Raw genomic sequence first — 14,021 nt, forward strand, 5'->3', positions numbered from 1 at the left:
AAAACCTATCAATTCACTGTAACTGAAATAATGGAGCCAAGGGAGTTGATGAAAAACATTTTTAAAGGGTTAAAATCTCCTTTGAAAAACTGAAATTTGCAGATTAGAGAATAGGATACTAAGAGATTCTTCAACATTTTTCTTGGGTTATTTTTCCAGATAAGGGCCCGTGCCCACAACACAGACTGTAAATATTAATGGATGAAGCCTGAGTGATGTCAGTCATGTGTTACTGTGGGGGGCTCTGGAGGTTCATCGGTAGCAGCCGCCATGCTGGATATCTGTCTCAGCCTATTTTTATAGTCAATCTAACGACAGGCTGAGAGCTGGGGCTGATGAACCATTACGCCGCCCCTACCTGTCAGTCATGTCAGCTATGCTCCTAACTATGGATACATGTATAGTTTTAAAAATCAAAACAGAGCCATTTTAAAAAAAAATCACCCCCCATACAGTGTGTGGTCATGATGATATTAACTAATCAGATCTATTTTGTTTTTGTACCAGGCTGTAAACATGTTAAATAATGCTGTGTATATGACAGGGTTCCTGCAGCTAGCTTCAAGCAGACATTCAACAGTTTAGAAAGGACGACATAAGTGAAAGTATACTGTAATCACAACCAATGCCTGAGGAACAGCTTCCAACTCCAGTCTTTGTACTATCACATAAGACTCAGAACAGGCTCATAGTTGAGTTGACTTTTTTCAATGAGTTTACTGATACTATACTTTTGAAATAGTGAATAGCTTCTATAAACAAACACATTGATACATTTAGCAAAGGAAAGTCAAATGCAACATGTTTTTAGTCTCCAGTTAGAGCAGTGGACTCACAGTTGACGGTGATGTCGACGGTCTGGACGTCTGTGTCGATATCGTTGACAGCTGTGCACTCGTATGTCCCCGCTCTGTTTCTGGAGATAGACAGGATTTCCAGGTACTCATCGTCTGAGGCCAGGTCCCCTGTGTAAGGTCACAGACACACGCACACACACACACACACACACACAAAGAGAGAGTAAGTGGAGACGGTCATTCAGAGTTAATTTGACAAGTCTGCGGCTGTGGCCCCGATTGACACGATTACACAGTGTCCTTGCGTGGCCTCTGGGGAAGTAGTCACCGCAGTGGTGCAGAGAGAAATACGGGGGAATGTGTTAATGTCGAAAATTGTTACACTATTCACACTGCTAGTTTCATTCTGTTTTCATTTTGTGATCCTGTGTGCAGTCAATTATTCTATTAGTTGTAATTAAAAAAGATCCTTAGATGTGATGTTTGTAAGAATTTTCCTCTCAAATGTAATAGTAGATCCTGGTAAAGTATAAAAGTTGTGCACAAATCATCTTAGCCCTTAAGAGAGGAGTAGTGAGGATGACTTTTAAGGGGTTGAAGAGTTTCTTTAGCAGAAGAGAAAATGGCACAAAGACAAGAGGCGATCACACAAACAATTTACAGCTCTGTCACAGCCTCATGTCAATATCAGTTACACTAAGTACTAAAATAACATATTCATCCAATTTTCAGGGAGGTTTCAGCCAAGACTGGTGGTCTGACATATAGACAGACAACCTGTCACACCTGCGGGATTTTTAGAATAATCATTTAACATAATGAGCATGTCTTAGGACTGTGGGAGGAAGCTGTGGTCCCCAGCGGCATCCCATGCATGCACAGGGTGAACATGCAAACCCTACGCAAAAAAAAGAGTCCAACATGGATTCAAACCAGGCTGTCATTTGAGAGGGTCAAAGTCATTTAAAAGGGATAAGATACAGTAAGAACTTTGATACCTTTGATGTACCTCTGCACACCCTTCTCTTCGTCCCAACTAAGTGAACGTGTGTTGGAAACCTTCTTAAGCCCAGTAGTTCGGTTCACTTTGGTTCGGTATGGTACCCATTTGTTGGCGCCTCCACCGTCAGAAACGGTGTAAACAGATGCAAGCTGATATATCTCTGCCATAGACAAGCTGTAATCAGGAAATGTCTGTCAGCTGTAAATGATTAAAACTGACAACATCTGACAAGTAACTATGAGACTCTTGTAGACTGAACGCTAAAAAGGAACAATCAATCAGAGCGTTGGGTTGAACAACCAAGTCTGATTCAACTGATTCATTTCTACAGCCTTTAAGTTGACAAATCAAAGTTACACTATAAGTTGAGAAGCAGCAGCACGTACAGGTGACACGTTTTGTTCATTCTGGTAGCAGGCTGATCTGGTATGACGGGCTGAATTCCCTCAGGTCCATGTGCATCACATCTTACACAAGTACATATCATGACGTGCTCGATTCCGTCTCTCTCTCTCTGACACTTTTCTATTGTTTCTCTCTCACTAACACAGACCCCTTCTTGAGCTTACTGACATTTTTGTGAGGACGTCGCAGCGCTGTGTGATTAGTGCTTTGTTCAGCCCCCACCTCTTCTGTCAGAACTTTCATATTTTGCTTTTTTTTTTCAGTGTTTCAGAATATAAGCAGGGAAATGCCAGACCTGCTACTTTTCCTTGTATCAATTTGACACGCTTGACAGAGACACTTAATACAGCACTCAACGCAAAGAACAAAGGAAGTAATTGACTTCAAGCCTCCTTCCAGGATGTTGGTAGGTGACAGGAATAAAGTGCACATGGATTCACTTTGCTGGGTTTAGGCATATTACTGAATTGCACCTGGGAAGGTTGTTATGGAGAGAAGTCCCTGCGGACATGCTTGCTCACCTGACGAGCAGTATCAGGAGGACATGTAGAGGTATGCAGGTTCCAGTCTGCTCGGTTTTGTCTCAGAAAGAATACAAGTTACCAATAGAGAGCACAATGTCAGTTAAAGCATCCTCCTCTGAGGACAGTTAATCAAGACAAGGCTGCAAGCTGAAGCTCAAAGTATTGAAGTTAAATTTTGATGGCAGGTAGTTTCAAAAAGCAGACAGCAGTTGATGATTTAAAAGGATACAAACATGGTTTTTATCCTGCGTTGACGACCTCATATATTGTACATACGTATCAGTACCGTACCCGATGAACATTTTCTGCAGGGCATCAATGTTTTGTTTCTATCAGTTTAAAATAATGCATATATTCTGTTTAAATTACTTTAAAGTAATGTATGCAAAAATAAGAGGCCTGACCATTTTTTCACTAAAAGGATAAGACTTTGGTTGTTGATGGCAATTTTCACAGCGTCTATTTTTTGTATAATGTTCTAAAAACAAGGCTGTTGTGACAGTGGAGTCAGTAGCATTGTTTGTTGCTGCTTGTAAACTCAACATTCAAACCGGGCCCCTCCTCTTGGGCTAATCATACCTCAAGAAGTGCACACTCAATGCAGGATGTAGTGTGCACATTTACTGTTTGGACACTTCAAGCTACCGCATGCTAGCAAAAGCTATTAGCTAAACACCGGAGTTCCATCAGAAAGCTGAATAACTCTGCGTCCGAGGATAACAGCTTACTCAAGATGCACCATCGCTTTGGAATGAGCTTTATACCTGTGGCTTTTGCTTCACTACAATTATATTTTCAATTATTTGCGGCTACGTCCACATCAGTCAGAATCCAGCTACCTGCCAAGAAACGTATGAAGGCCTTAAAGGTGATAATGATGATTAAGAGGGAATACTTTTCTTTATTTCATTTGGTTTGGAAAAATATACTGACTCCATCTTTAGGAAATATAAAATGTTTCTAATCTCCGTCAAAGGTTGGTGGCCTGTGCGCTGAATTAATTTAGCCAAAAAATTATGAGCTGATCAAAAGGGACGTGCCATAACACCATACACACATCTTTACTTTAAAAGAAAAGGATGGCTAACAGTCTTGCTAACCTATTGATGCCAGCCGTCTGATAAAAAAAAATGACGTGGTTGGGGGAAGTGGTCATGGTTTTGAATTTGTCCTTTGCTACGTTTCATCCCCTACTATCTCCCCCAATGTTTCCTTTCTCTCGTCAGCTGTCTTAAATAATAAAAGCAAAAAATGTAAAAACAATTACAAAAAAAATTAGACATCCAAAGCTTGTACAATGGATGTTAAAAATATATTCATCAATATCTTACATTTACTGTAATAATCCTTTACCTGCACGTGTTAAAAGTAGATATTTCATACATGCTGGGATCAAGGTTATGTTGCGAGGTCAGAAAGTGTTCCAGAACACGTGTGAAAGAACTTTTGAGCTTTCTAGGTTGAGGAGAGACGCAAGGTCAAACAGCATAACGAATCTCAGGACAGTGCACAGAAGTGGAAGAGCGGCTGTGACATGTGAGAGCGGCACCGACCACGAGGGGAAGAGAGTCTGTTCATGAGTCAGGACAACCGGAGCAGAGAAACAGGACAATTGTATTCCCTGAAGCGTGTGAATCTGCACACAACTGCCCTATTTTGGAGGCCAACATCCCAAAAGAAGCACACCAACGTGAAAGCTGTGCAGTAAACGTAACATGAAAGGTTGATGCGTCAGAGAGTCTGTGAGAAAAGATCTGGATTCAGCAAAGGCTTGTTAGTTTGCTTCTGTATGTTTAATAAACCTTTTTGTATCAGACCCTTTTTTTCCTGACTCCAGTTACGTTGGTCTCGCAGTGTTGGACAGCAGACTTTGAATCTTCATCTGGTAGAAAAACCTGAGTGCCATTTTGCCATGGCACATCCATAACACTGACATGCATATGTCTATTATTAACATTCAAATGTAGTAACTGTGAAATGGCTGATTAATGTATCATCATCCTAGAGTTTGCACTAACCCGCAACCCCAGGTGTTTTAAAGTTAAGCCAATGCAAAAGTCCGAAATCCTCTGATTGAGGCTGCAGAAGCAGAGGAAGTCACATACAAACCCATTGAAGGTAGCATGTTTTTTTTTTTTTTGTTTTTTCAGCAGAAATTAACACATTTACAGCCTGCTACGAAAACAAAAGTAGGACGAGTTTGACGTGGACCCGTACAAAGTACAACGACTACATTCAATTCCATTTACATTCAAGTGTAACCTTAAGCTACAACTCCACTTCCTCGTCCATCCAAACAAAGGAATTGGATTTGTGTTTGCTTACTTGTTTCGCAATCTTTCCAAATCGCCGCTGTAAAAAGGAGTGTTCGCAATGTTATCTCACGGTGTTTGATGTGAGTGAGACACAGCTATTATCGCCGCCTACTGGCCTTGCCATGTGGACTGAGAGATTTTTTTATAAACATGTTGTGTCTGACATGGCGGCCACACCAACGAGACATTTCCTGTTTCAACTATCAAACGGAGAACTTCTCTGTCTTTGAGATCTATTGGAAATATTTGTGTTCTTTTCACTCTAACAAAGCTTTGAATTCCCCACAGATGTCTACATGTAATAATCAGGTTGTGTTCTGTGTGTATATTTCTATAAAATACTGCAGTCATTGATGATGTTCAGATCTTTGTGATGAACCATAGCAGGGTCTCCTGCGGTTTATTATAATGGAGGCACAGTGCCTAGCACACATGCAAAGTTCCTCTGCTAATTAGATTTTACTGCACTTTTATCTGCTTTATCTAGACCCTGGAGGAAAACTGGCACGAGAACTACATTAAACAGTGTAAACCATGTGTTTAATGACTGAGGGTTATTTACAGCTTCTCAAACTTACTTTGGCTCATTGTTGCATGTCAGTTGAGTGTAGGAAGTTCATAACATTCAAAACAATTTGTTTTCACTTGTGCTCAACAAAGGAGAACAAATACACCGTTTTAAATATTCAAGGAAAAAGACTGAGAATAATGTTCTGTAATTTGAACAAAATTGGTTGTCCAAATCAGTTTTTTATTCACCAAAACTTGACTCTCCCTGTCCACAATGCCTGGCTCCATCTGTAAACATTAATACATATGGTGCTTTTTATTGAAGAGCCTTTAATGGCAGTGAGCTGTATAGAGTCTCCAGTGTGGACACAATCAAAGCACAACATTTTAACACAGATATATGGATATCATTAATACACAACAGGCTCAACTTTGTAAAGCAAGCAAACAAACTCAGCTGAGCGAGAAATGCAAAAGGCAGATCAGGAACTCGTCCAGTACAATGATCTCTCTCGTTCCTCAATCATATCTATGTCAGCGACAGCAGTTAGGAGTTGAAACGGCACGTCATGTCGTGCTGCGCTGCTCGCAGGCTGTTAGGACACTCAAAAACGAAACAATGGAATCCAGCTGGGGTTGTCGCTGAAGCTCGCTCGTGTCGTATGCTGATCTGACGTGGACTAAGTCAACACATGCAGGGGACACATCACTTTTTTTTCCCAACAATTTCTTTATCGAGTATTCAAATGTAGAGAACAAAACAACACTAGATTTTTAAGCATTTATTTTTTGTGATATACTGTAGTGTTCAGAACAAGACCAAACACACAAAGAATCTATGGTGTGTGGTGTTTCTCTGCACTATAGCTCTATTTTTGTTTTCTCTTTATTTGTTAACCTGATAGCTTTCTGTTTGTGCTCACGTTACACACAGATCCCGATTGCGATGGTAAACAATATGAATATCCTTGAGCTGTGTCAGAAAACCACTGCTTTGCAGGACATGTGAAACAAATATGCTGAAAGAGCAAGGACCTACAGTAAATGTCATGACACCTTAAGGAGTCCATGCGTGAAAGTGGCTAAATATAACATGAGCTTCTTTTCTAAATTATCTTCACTCCTTACATCTCATCAAGCTTTCAGGGCTTCAACTGTAAAAACCTGTCAAATCGTTCAGCTCCTTTACAAGATGTTACCCACACCAGCACTCATTTCAAAGAGAGGACGAAACAATAGTCGTCTTGCCAAATTTCCCCGCAGCATGGTTAAAAATAATGATTCGCGCTTATGTTGTGAGCCTGTCCGCCTATGGTTGCAAGACCGAGCCTGTTCATGTGCTGCTGCTGTCGGACTGTCTGACAGCCACTCAGCCGACTGTGTGAGTGGAGCCATTGTGAAGAACTCGCAGTGTGTGCAAGAGATTGATGTTTCTCTTTATGTGGACGAGGGAGAGAACAAATGTTGTCTCAGCAGAAACAAAGAGCTCAAAGAAAAAAATATTCAGGAAGCAAACACACACACAGAATCAGAACTCTAAAAAGAAGGCACAAAGGAGCCCTTATTACAACGATGGTCCATGTTTGTTCTCGTGGACAGAACAGGCTGAATAGTCTTAGCAACAAGGTAAAGAGCACCATCTACTCTTACATCATATGTCTGAACAAAGAAACAGAAAACGCATATGGTCTTAACAACATGTCTACATTTTCTGTAAATGTGAACCTCAGACAAAGGGTGTTTTTTGTTACTTGTGTGTGTTTCAGCTAAAAGGTGATGTTAATAAGAGAATATATAACTTTATTGATCCCCAATGGTGAAATTCGGGATGGGTTAATGGGTTAATAGCTGACATTAGCGGACAGCTCTGTTTCCTGCAGTGCCATCACAGTGACGTGGCGAGAGCAGACAGCAGAAGGTGCCCGGGAAGACAAAAAAAACAAACAAAAAAAAACAACTAGGAGGTCTCGGGAGAGGCCAGCAGGAGATGTTGTACCCTTTCTGTGTTCCCAAAATGCCATTGTCAAACTCAAGAGCAGAGACGGAAATGGGGGCAAAAGAAGAAAAAAACAAACAAACTGATATGTGTGTGCAGAGCAAGGGGAGAAAAAAAAAAAAAAAACATTGGAAAGGGAGAGTAGATGTTTGAGGAATATCAGCATTTAAGGACAAGGTGCAAGGGGATAGGGTGAGGCTGAGGATTTAAACTGATGAATCCGAGCAGAAGCAGAGAAGGAAATAGAATCAGAGAGGCAGATAGGGGTTGTTAACAGGCAGAAAAGCATGCATATCTAAAGAGAGAGTGGGAGTGGAAGCGCCGCTGTCAGCGTTGTCCTGAGGGAAACGTAGTCAAAGTGAAGTGTGTTTGAAGGGTCGACAAAGCTTTTGTTGCGCAGACAAACAACGAGAAAGAAAGCTGATTTAAAAGATGTCTGAAAGAGACGATGAAGGACGGGAAGCGACTGCTGCTGCTGAACCGCAGCATGAGTATCAAAATTGTCTCTGTCGCTGCAGGAATTCAAGGTAAATATAGTGCTTTTTTTTCCCTCTGATTATCAGCCTTTGGCATATGAAATGTCGTAATGTGCCAGGCCTACTTTGATGCATCATATTCTTTGAAGGTAACAGTGGAGAGCAGAGGAAAATAATCATAGAAATACAGTAGCACAGAGTTTCCACGTATGAGTAGTGAGCAGTAATGCAGCTTTGCTTTTATTAAAGAGGTTTGCCAGGGAAGGGAATCTGTTGTGACAGCATGGGTAAGATTTGACCCGGCAATAGCATGAATAATTCTGAGCATACAAAGGAAAAATGAAAAGCATGCCTGCTGCTAATCTCTCGGGCCACAACTGTTCCTGTAACTCTGCTACAGAGAAGTAGCAGCAGATGTGTGAGTGAAAGACACAGTGTGTGAGATAAAACTAGGATGAATGGATTGTATGTACGAATGAATCCCAATTCTGTTTTGTGCTTCTGCAGCATTCTTAATAAAATAAAAGTTGTCTTTTTTGACAGCCAAAACCAAAAGGAGGATTCATCAAAATAGAGTTGTTTAAATAACTGCTGAGTCTTGCTGTCAAACACTTACTATTGTATATATATATTTTTTTTTTACTATTGTATATATATTTTTTGTATTATTGTTTTTTTTTAAGTGGAACTGTGTGTCTGCCCAGGGAAGACAACAGATGGAGAATAACGGCCATCTGTGAGAAAGCATCAAAGGATTTTGACTTAGAACAACATTTAAAAAACCCAAATCTCTCAAACTTAAATTTCCATGTTCAACAGTTTATAATTGCAAAATACGTACAAAAAAACAAAAACAAAACAACAAAAAAACCTCATGTATTATGAAACTAGGTTTGCATGGCAATTTCATCAAGATCAAGTCAATAAATAAGGCTGCAGCATTCGGCTGCATGGATGGTGGGGCTCAGTCAGTCAGGATGTTGGTTGGGAACCAAAGAGTCGCCAACTCTAAGTCCAGATATGTTGATGAGGTCTTATAACTTGAGCAGTGTCAAGACACTTCCTGCATGCTACCGAGGTGCCCTTGAGCAAGGCACCAACCCCCCCAACTGCTCTTTGCAGCAGTCCCTGTGTATCCAGAGGCGCTGCTTGTCAACAGGCAAGGCAGGCAGCTGCTTGGGGCCCCAGACCAGCATGGTATTTAATATTTAACAGCTGGGTCACAATAATTCGCTCTTACATTTCAATCATTCGCCCATGTTCCTAAAAACACCAATGCACCTAATAATCTCTGTCTCGCTTACTCTTTCAGACATACAGGGTTTCAAATCCACTTCCCACAGCTATACATCACATGTTTTGGTGTCTCCAGCTTTGCAGCAGCTCCATTTCCAGTGCAGCATCGTGTTGATTGGGCTATTTCTGTCTGCTCATGCGTCTCTTGCAGTACTTGCACCCTGGTTTTGTTTTGTCTGGTTTGTGCTCACCTCGCATCTATACTTGTGTTTCCCCGACACCCCAAGGTGCTCAAAAAACAGGAGTCGCACATTGATTCAAAACATTTGAGTAAAAGAACAAGTCAGATCCTTCCATCTCCCAATTGTATTTGAGATATTTGCATTTCTTATTTTTTTTTTTCTAAGATCTGCTCATTTTATGATGAGAGGCAAAAAGTGATTTTGTCATTTAATCTACAATAAAAATGCAGTGCATACGTACAACCTTGTTTTGTTTGTTGCAACACTGCATCGTTTTCATGTCACATCATTTCAAACATTACCACCTAAAGGTTACTCAGGTCTTGTGATTTAGCTACTCTGGTTTTAATTTCTGCACATGGTTTCCTAGGTTTCCCATTATGAAAGGTAAATAATTGATTTCTCACTCAATGCCCAGAAGGGGTTGATTGTAGATGTGAAGGATAAACAAGAATGTGTGAAAACTGCACATGGATTTGTTTGTCAAGATATCGTATCTCAATTGGGACATTCTTTCAAATAATTCAAAACTAAACACTAAATAATTCAATTGTGTTCTTCAACACGGAGGACGACAGCTCTCACTTTCTCTTTTTATGCCAATGTTGCAACAGACAAAGACAGCACGGCTAACCATTGTACGTGTCAGAGATGTTGAGAGATTCACCCTTAGAATGCCTAAAAAGTCCAAAAATTAAACATCAATGGAAAAACATTTCCTTGACACGGCATTGCAGAATTTAAGTTTCTCTTTTACCTTTAAAGGTTTCAAAAAGGCACCGATCGACTCTCCATGCAAACCTAACATCTCCAACTTCAAATGAATCTCAGCCACCAAGCTGCTTCTGTGCAAATCTGGAAAACCTTTTTTTATTGCTCTGGGGTCAAATTCAATCATGTACATGTTAATTCCTGCTGCCTTAATGCACCGGGGTATGGGCTGGTTTCCTGGGCTGACAAACTTTGGAGTTTTCGGATTGTGCAGTCTGTAGGAGATACCTTGGATCTCTTTTGATCCGCCAGAAGCCCCTAAAGCCATCTATCTATCAAAGGTAGAGGGGGGTCGCAACTATGAGAAGGCCCAAACTTTCAGCCAGAAATAATCAATCTCTATGCTCACACACATCGACACACAGTGTTTTTGTTTGTTTAGTTAACTGTTTTTACAACCCCTGTGTGTCTGCAGGACAGTACCTCTGCAGCTGGGAAATACTTGGACACGAGACAAGTTTGGACTACAGTGTGTTTCCCTAGACATTTGCTAATCTGCTCTGCTGCTCTCAGTCTGATTCAGTGCGACAACTGTACATTACCACTCTGAATCTTTTCCTTTTTTCTCAACAGGCCCACAGCGAAACACTGGGGATGAAACTGAAAAAAAGATGTAGTGAGAATTGAGCACATTGAAAACTCTAACGGCCCTGGGTTTATTGTGGTTTTTTTCTGTGTGGTGTTTGTGTGTGAGAGTGAGACCTCTGTGTGTGTGTGTGTGTGTGTGTGTGTGTGTGTGAAGATCTTTGATGCTGCTGGTGGTGCTCAGCGAGTGGTCTGGAGTCTGGTTTCAAACCTTTAAAGTTGTCTGGGCTCCCCATCAGCAGCGTCATGTGTTACTGATGTGACGACCTTCAAAATGTGTCGTCACATTTTATTTAATGTGTCTATGTTTTTATTTTGGAAATAATACTACCAGGTAGGTTGATCTCTAATATGTGTGAGAATAGCCAAATAACACAACATTTAGAGTCACCAGCAGAAGGCAGTATGGCGCTGGGCTTCTGCCATTCACGGACACGTTTTTTAAGATTGTCGTTTCTTCCTCGTTCATTCGAGTGAAGCTGAACGGAAAGGCAGCACAGTGTGGCTCATTCTTTTCTTCTGTCCATGCAGGTTTGCATTGTTAAAACATGTGCATATAGATATTGATAAACGCAAAGGAAATGCTACATCTGTAAAGGTAGTAACTTTATGTTTATCTATGCGTTTGTGAACAAGTAGACACTATGCTTAGGTTACCGCGTGCGGGTTAAGATGGCACCGGCAATCATTGCGTCTTTTCTGTGTATTTGAATTACTGTAGCTCCTGATTGTTGGTGTTGTTATTGTCAAACGTGTACATTTCAAGGTTAAACAAAGTTACAGTCATCAGTTTTCAGATAATCGTACTCAGAGCACCCTTGTTTAAATCTGCAAGTAACGCTACGTTCAAGGATATTTTAATGGCGCAGAAACTTATAAACCTGAGGTTAATACTGTCCTCAAATCATTTCAGATTTACAGTAAACTCCAGTTCAGCTAAAATAAAAACTGAGTGTATGTTTTAAGCCATCAGACAAATACATTGAAAGTTATCTTGAAGAGAACATATGGAATCATATGCAATAAGGCATCAGTTGGTTAATAAAGGATTCATTCGAGTGAAGCCGAACAGAAAGGTAGAACACTGTGTCATGTCTAATTCTTTTCTTCGGTTTATACAGATATTATCTGTTTAGATTTCACTCCAAGACCTGTAACACTGACAGCAGCAGTTCGTTTGTTTCTCAGCCTCCAAAACTTGTTTATATTTATTTATTTTTGACAAGGCAAGGACAGTATGTAGGAGAGACATGATAATACAATGCACAGCATAGAAAAAAAAGTTACGTTTTTTGTTCTCTCTTTTCCCGTCTCCATTTTCTTTCGCTTTCCCTCCTCTTCTTCTTCTTCCCTTTTCCTCCTTCCATTGCACTCCTTCTTTCTATTTTATCAATTTTTATTATTGTTTCATAATGTGTGTCATTGTGCGATGTACTGTAGTGGTGTCCCTGTTTCAGTTTCCTCCAGACCCATGTGGAGGAGGCCAACTAAATGGGTTTCTGTCTTTTTTGATTGTAGTTATTTCTACTATGTATTAGTAAAACATGTAGCACTCAGAGGATGGAGGCAATGGGAGGGGCTGGAGGATAAATGATGAGAGAGGCAAAAAAAGTAAAACAGTAAATAAAAAACAAAAGAAGGGTGGTTGGTTGATGATTGTTTAATTGCGTTCTCGTGTAGTGTGTATTATTTAGGTAAATGTTAATAACAGTGATATAAACAGTGCAGGTCTTATTGTCATTTTTAACTTATAATAATAATGATCATAACATCACAATAATTTAGGAGAGAACATGGGAAGTAGTTGAGAAAGAGAACAAATAAATAAATAAAGGGGTGTGTAATTGGGGTTTCCAGAAAACGTGTTTATATTTAGATTATTGTAGAACCTTGTTCTTGTTTAGTTCATTCATTTTTTTGAGACAAAGTTACCATTTTCTTTTGTGTTTACCTTTTGACTGTTTTTTGGTTTTGTTAGGAAGTTAGATTTAGAGATTGTCTTTTGTTTCCGTTTGTTTGTTTGGTAAGATTAGTGTACAAACAATCGATGATTTAGTTTGTTTATTATTTGTTTTCTGTTCATCTTGAGCCAGTGTGCTTCATTTATGATACTGACTTTGTGTTGTTTCAAATAACTGGATTACGGATGTTTGTAACTACGGATGCGTAACAAAAGCGATCAACCAAAAAAAAAAAAAAAAAAAATCACCAAAAAGACCTTGACTCACTGTTGGCTTTATTCCTGCAGAGAGAAGAATCTAACCGACAGCTTCTCAAACTGGCACTCGTATATTTACGTTTTCATCCTGCCTCTCAAATATAGCCAACAGAAAGTGGCTGAAGGTTAGTTCTCTTGTTGTCAGCAAAAAAATGCAATGCAACAATGTTCTCTATCTTTGAGATTGATTTTTAAAGAGATGAAATAAACATGCCAGCAGTCGCTTCACACATCCTGATCATGCAGCGGGCTGACATGAGAGCAGAGAATAAAGAGAGCCCATGAATGGAGCTGCTGCTGCTCTGAAAAACAGCTTATTTTACATTAAGATTCTCAATCAGTTTGGTGTTGTACAAAAGCTCAGACTGAATGGAAGTGCAACAATATGAAGTGTTTGCTCACACAGATAGTTATTTGCTGCCACTGCTGCTGTATCTCATAATGCTTTTTTCTTTTTTCACCATGACGTAACTTAGCAACACTTTGTAGCAGTAGAAATAGGATAACATGAAAACAAAACACACACTGACTTGTGTAAGAAACACAGCAATTGGGACTCTTACATAATTACAAAATAGTTGTGACAATAAGACCAGGTGCTGGGGTGCAAGAGGGAACAATACTGAAGGTTCTGGATGTGAGTCAATATCTATATCTATTTCTTCAAATCCAACAGTACAACTGTCCTAATAAATCTGAAATATTGCTTATCTAGCATTCAAAGTTGATATTACCAGACAACAACATAGACGGCCAATGTTTCAATGTAAAACAACATTGCTGTTCTGTATAGTCAAAGAATTGCTCAATTAGAAGTTCCAGAGGAGAACAAGGAGTTGTTGCAGCAAACGTGGGCGGCGGACTTTACATACTGTACATTTAAGGACCCTTGAATGTAAAAAGTTAGGATGGGAGGTGAAGGCATGCCGAGGACGTGCATAGG

General features: G+C 40.0%; 1 protein-coding gene across 4 annotated transcripts in view; it reads right to left on the reverse strand.

The window, feature by feature from the left end:
- The window catches only part of ntm (neurotrimin), a 138,814-nt gene that overhangs the window by 8,645 nt on the left and 116,148 nt on the right, over positions 1–14,021 (reverse strand). For all 4 annotated transcript variants that reach the window (XM_079356356.1, XM_079356355.1, XM_079356354.1 and 1 more), the window contains exon 4: positions 837–965. In XM_079356356.1, coding sequence (XP_079212482.1) covers positions 837–965 — 129 coding nt within the window. The remainder of the gene's footprint in view (positions 1–836; positions 966–14,021) is intronic.

Source organism: Symphodus melops (assembly GCF_947650265.1).
Source record: "Symphodus melops genome assembly, chromosome: 11".
NCBI classification, from domain to species: domain Eukaryota; kingdom Metazoa; phylum Chordata; class Actinopteri; order Labriformes; family Labridae; genus Symphodus; species Symphodus melops.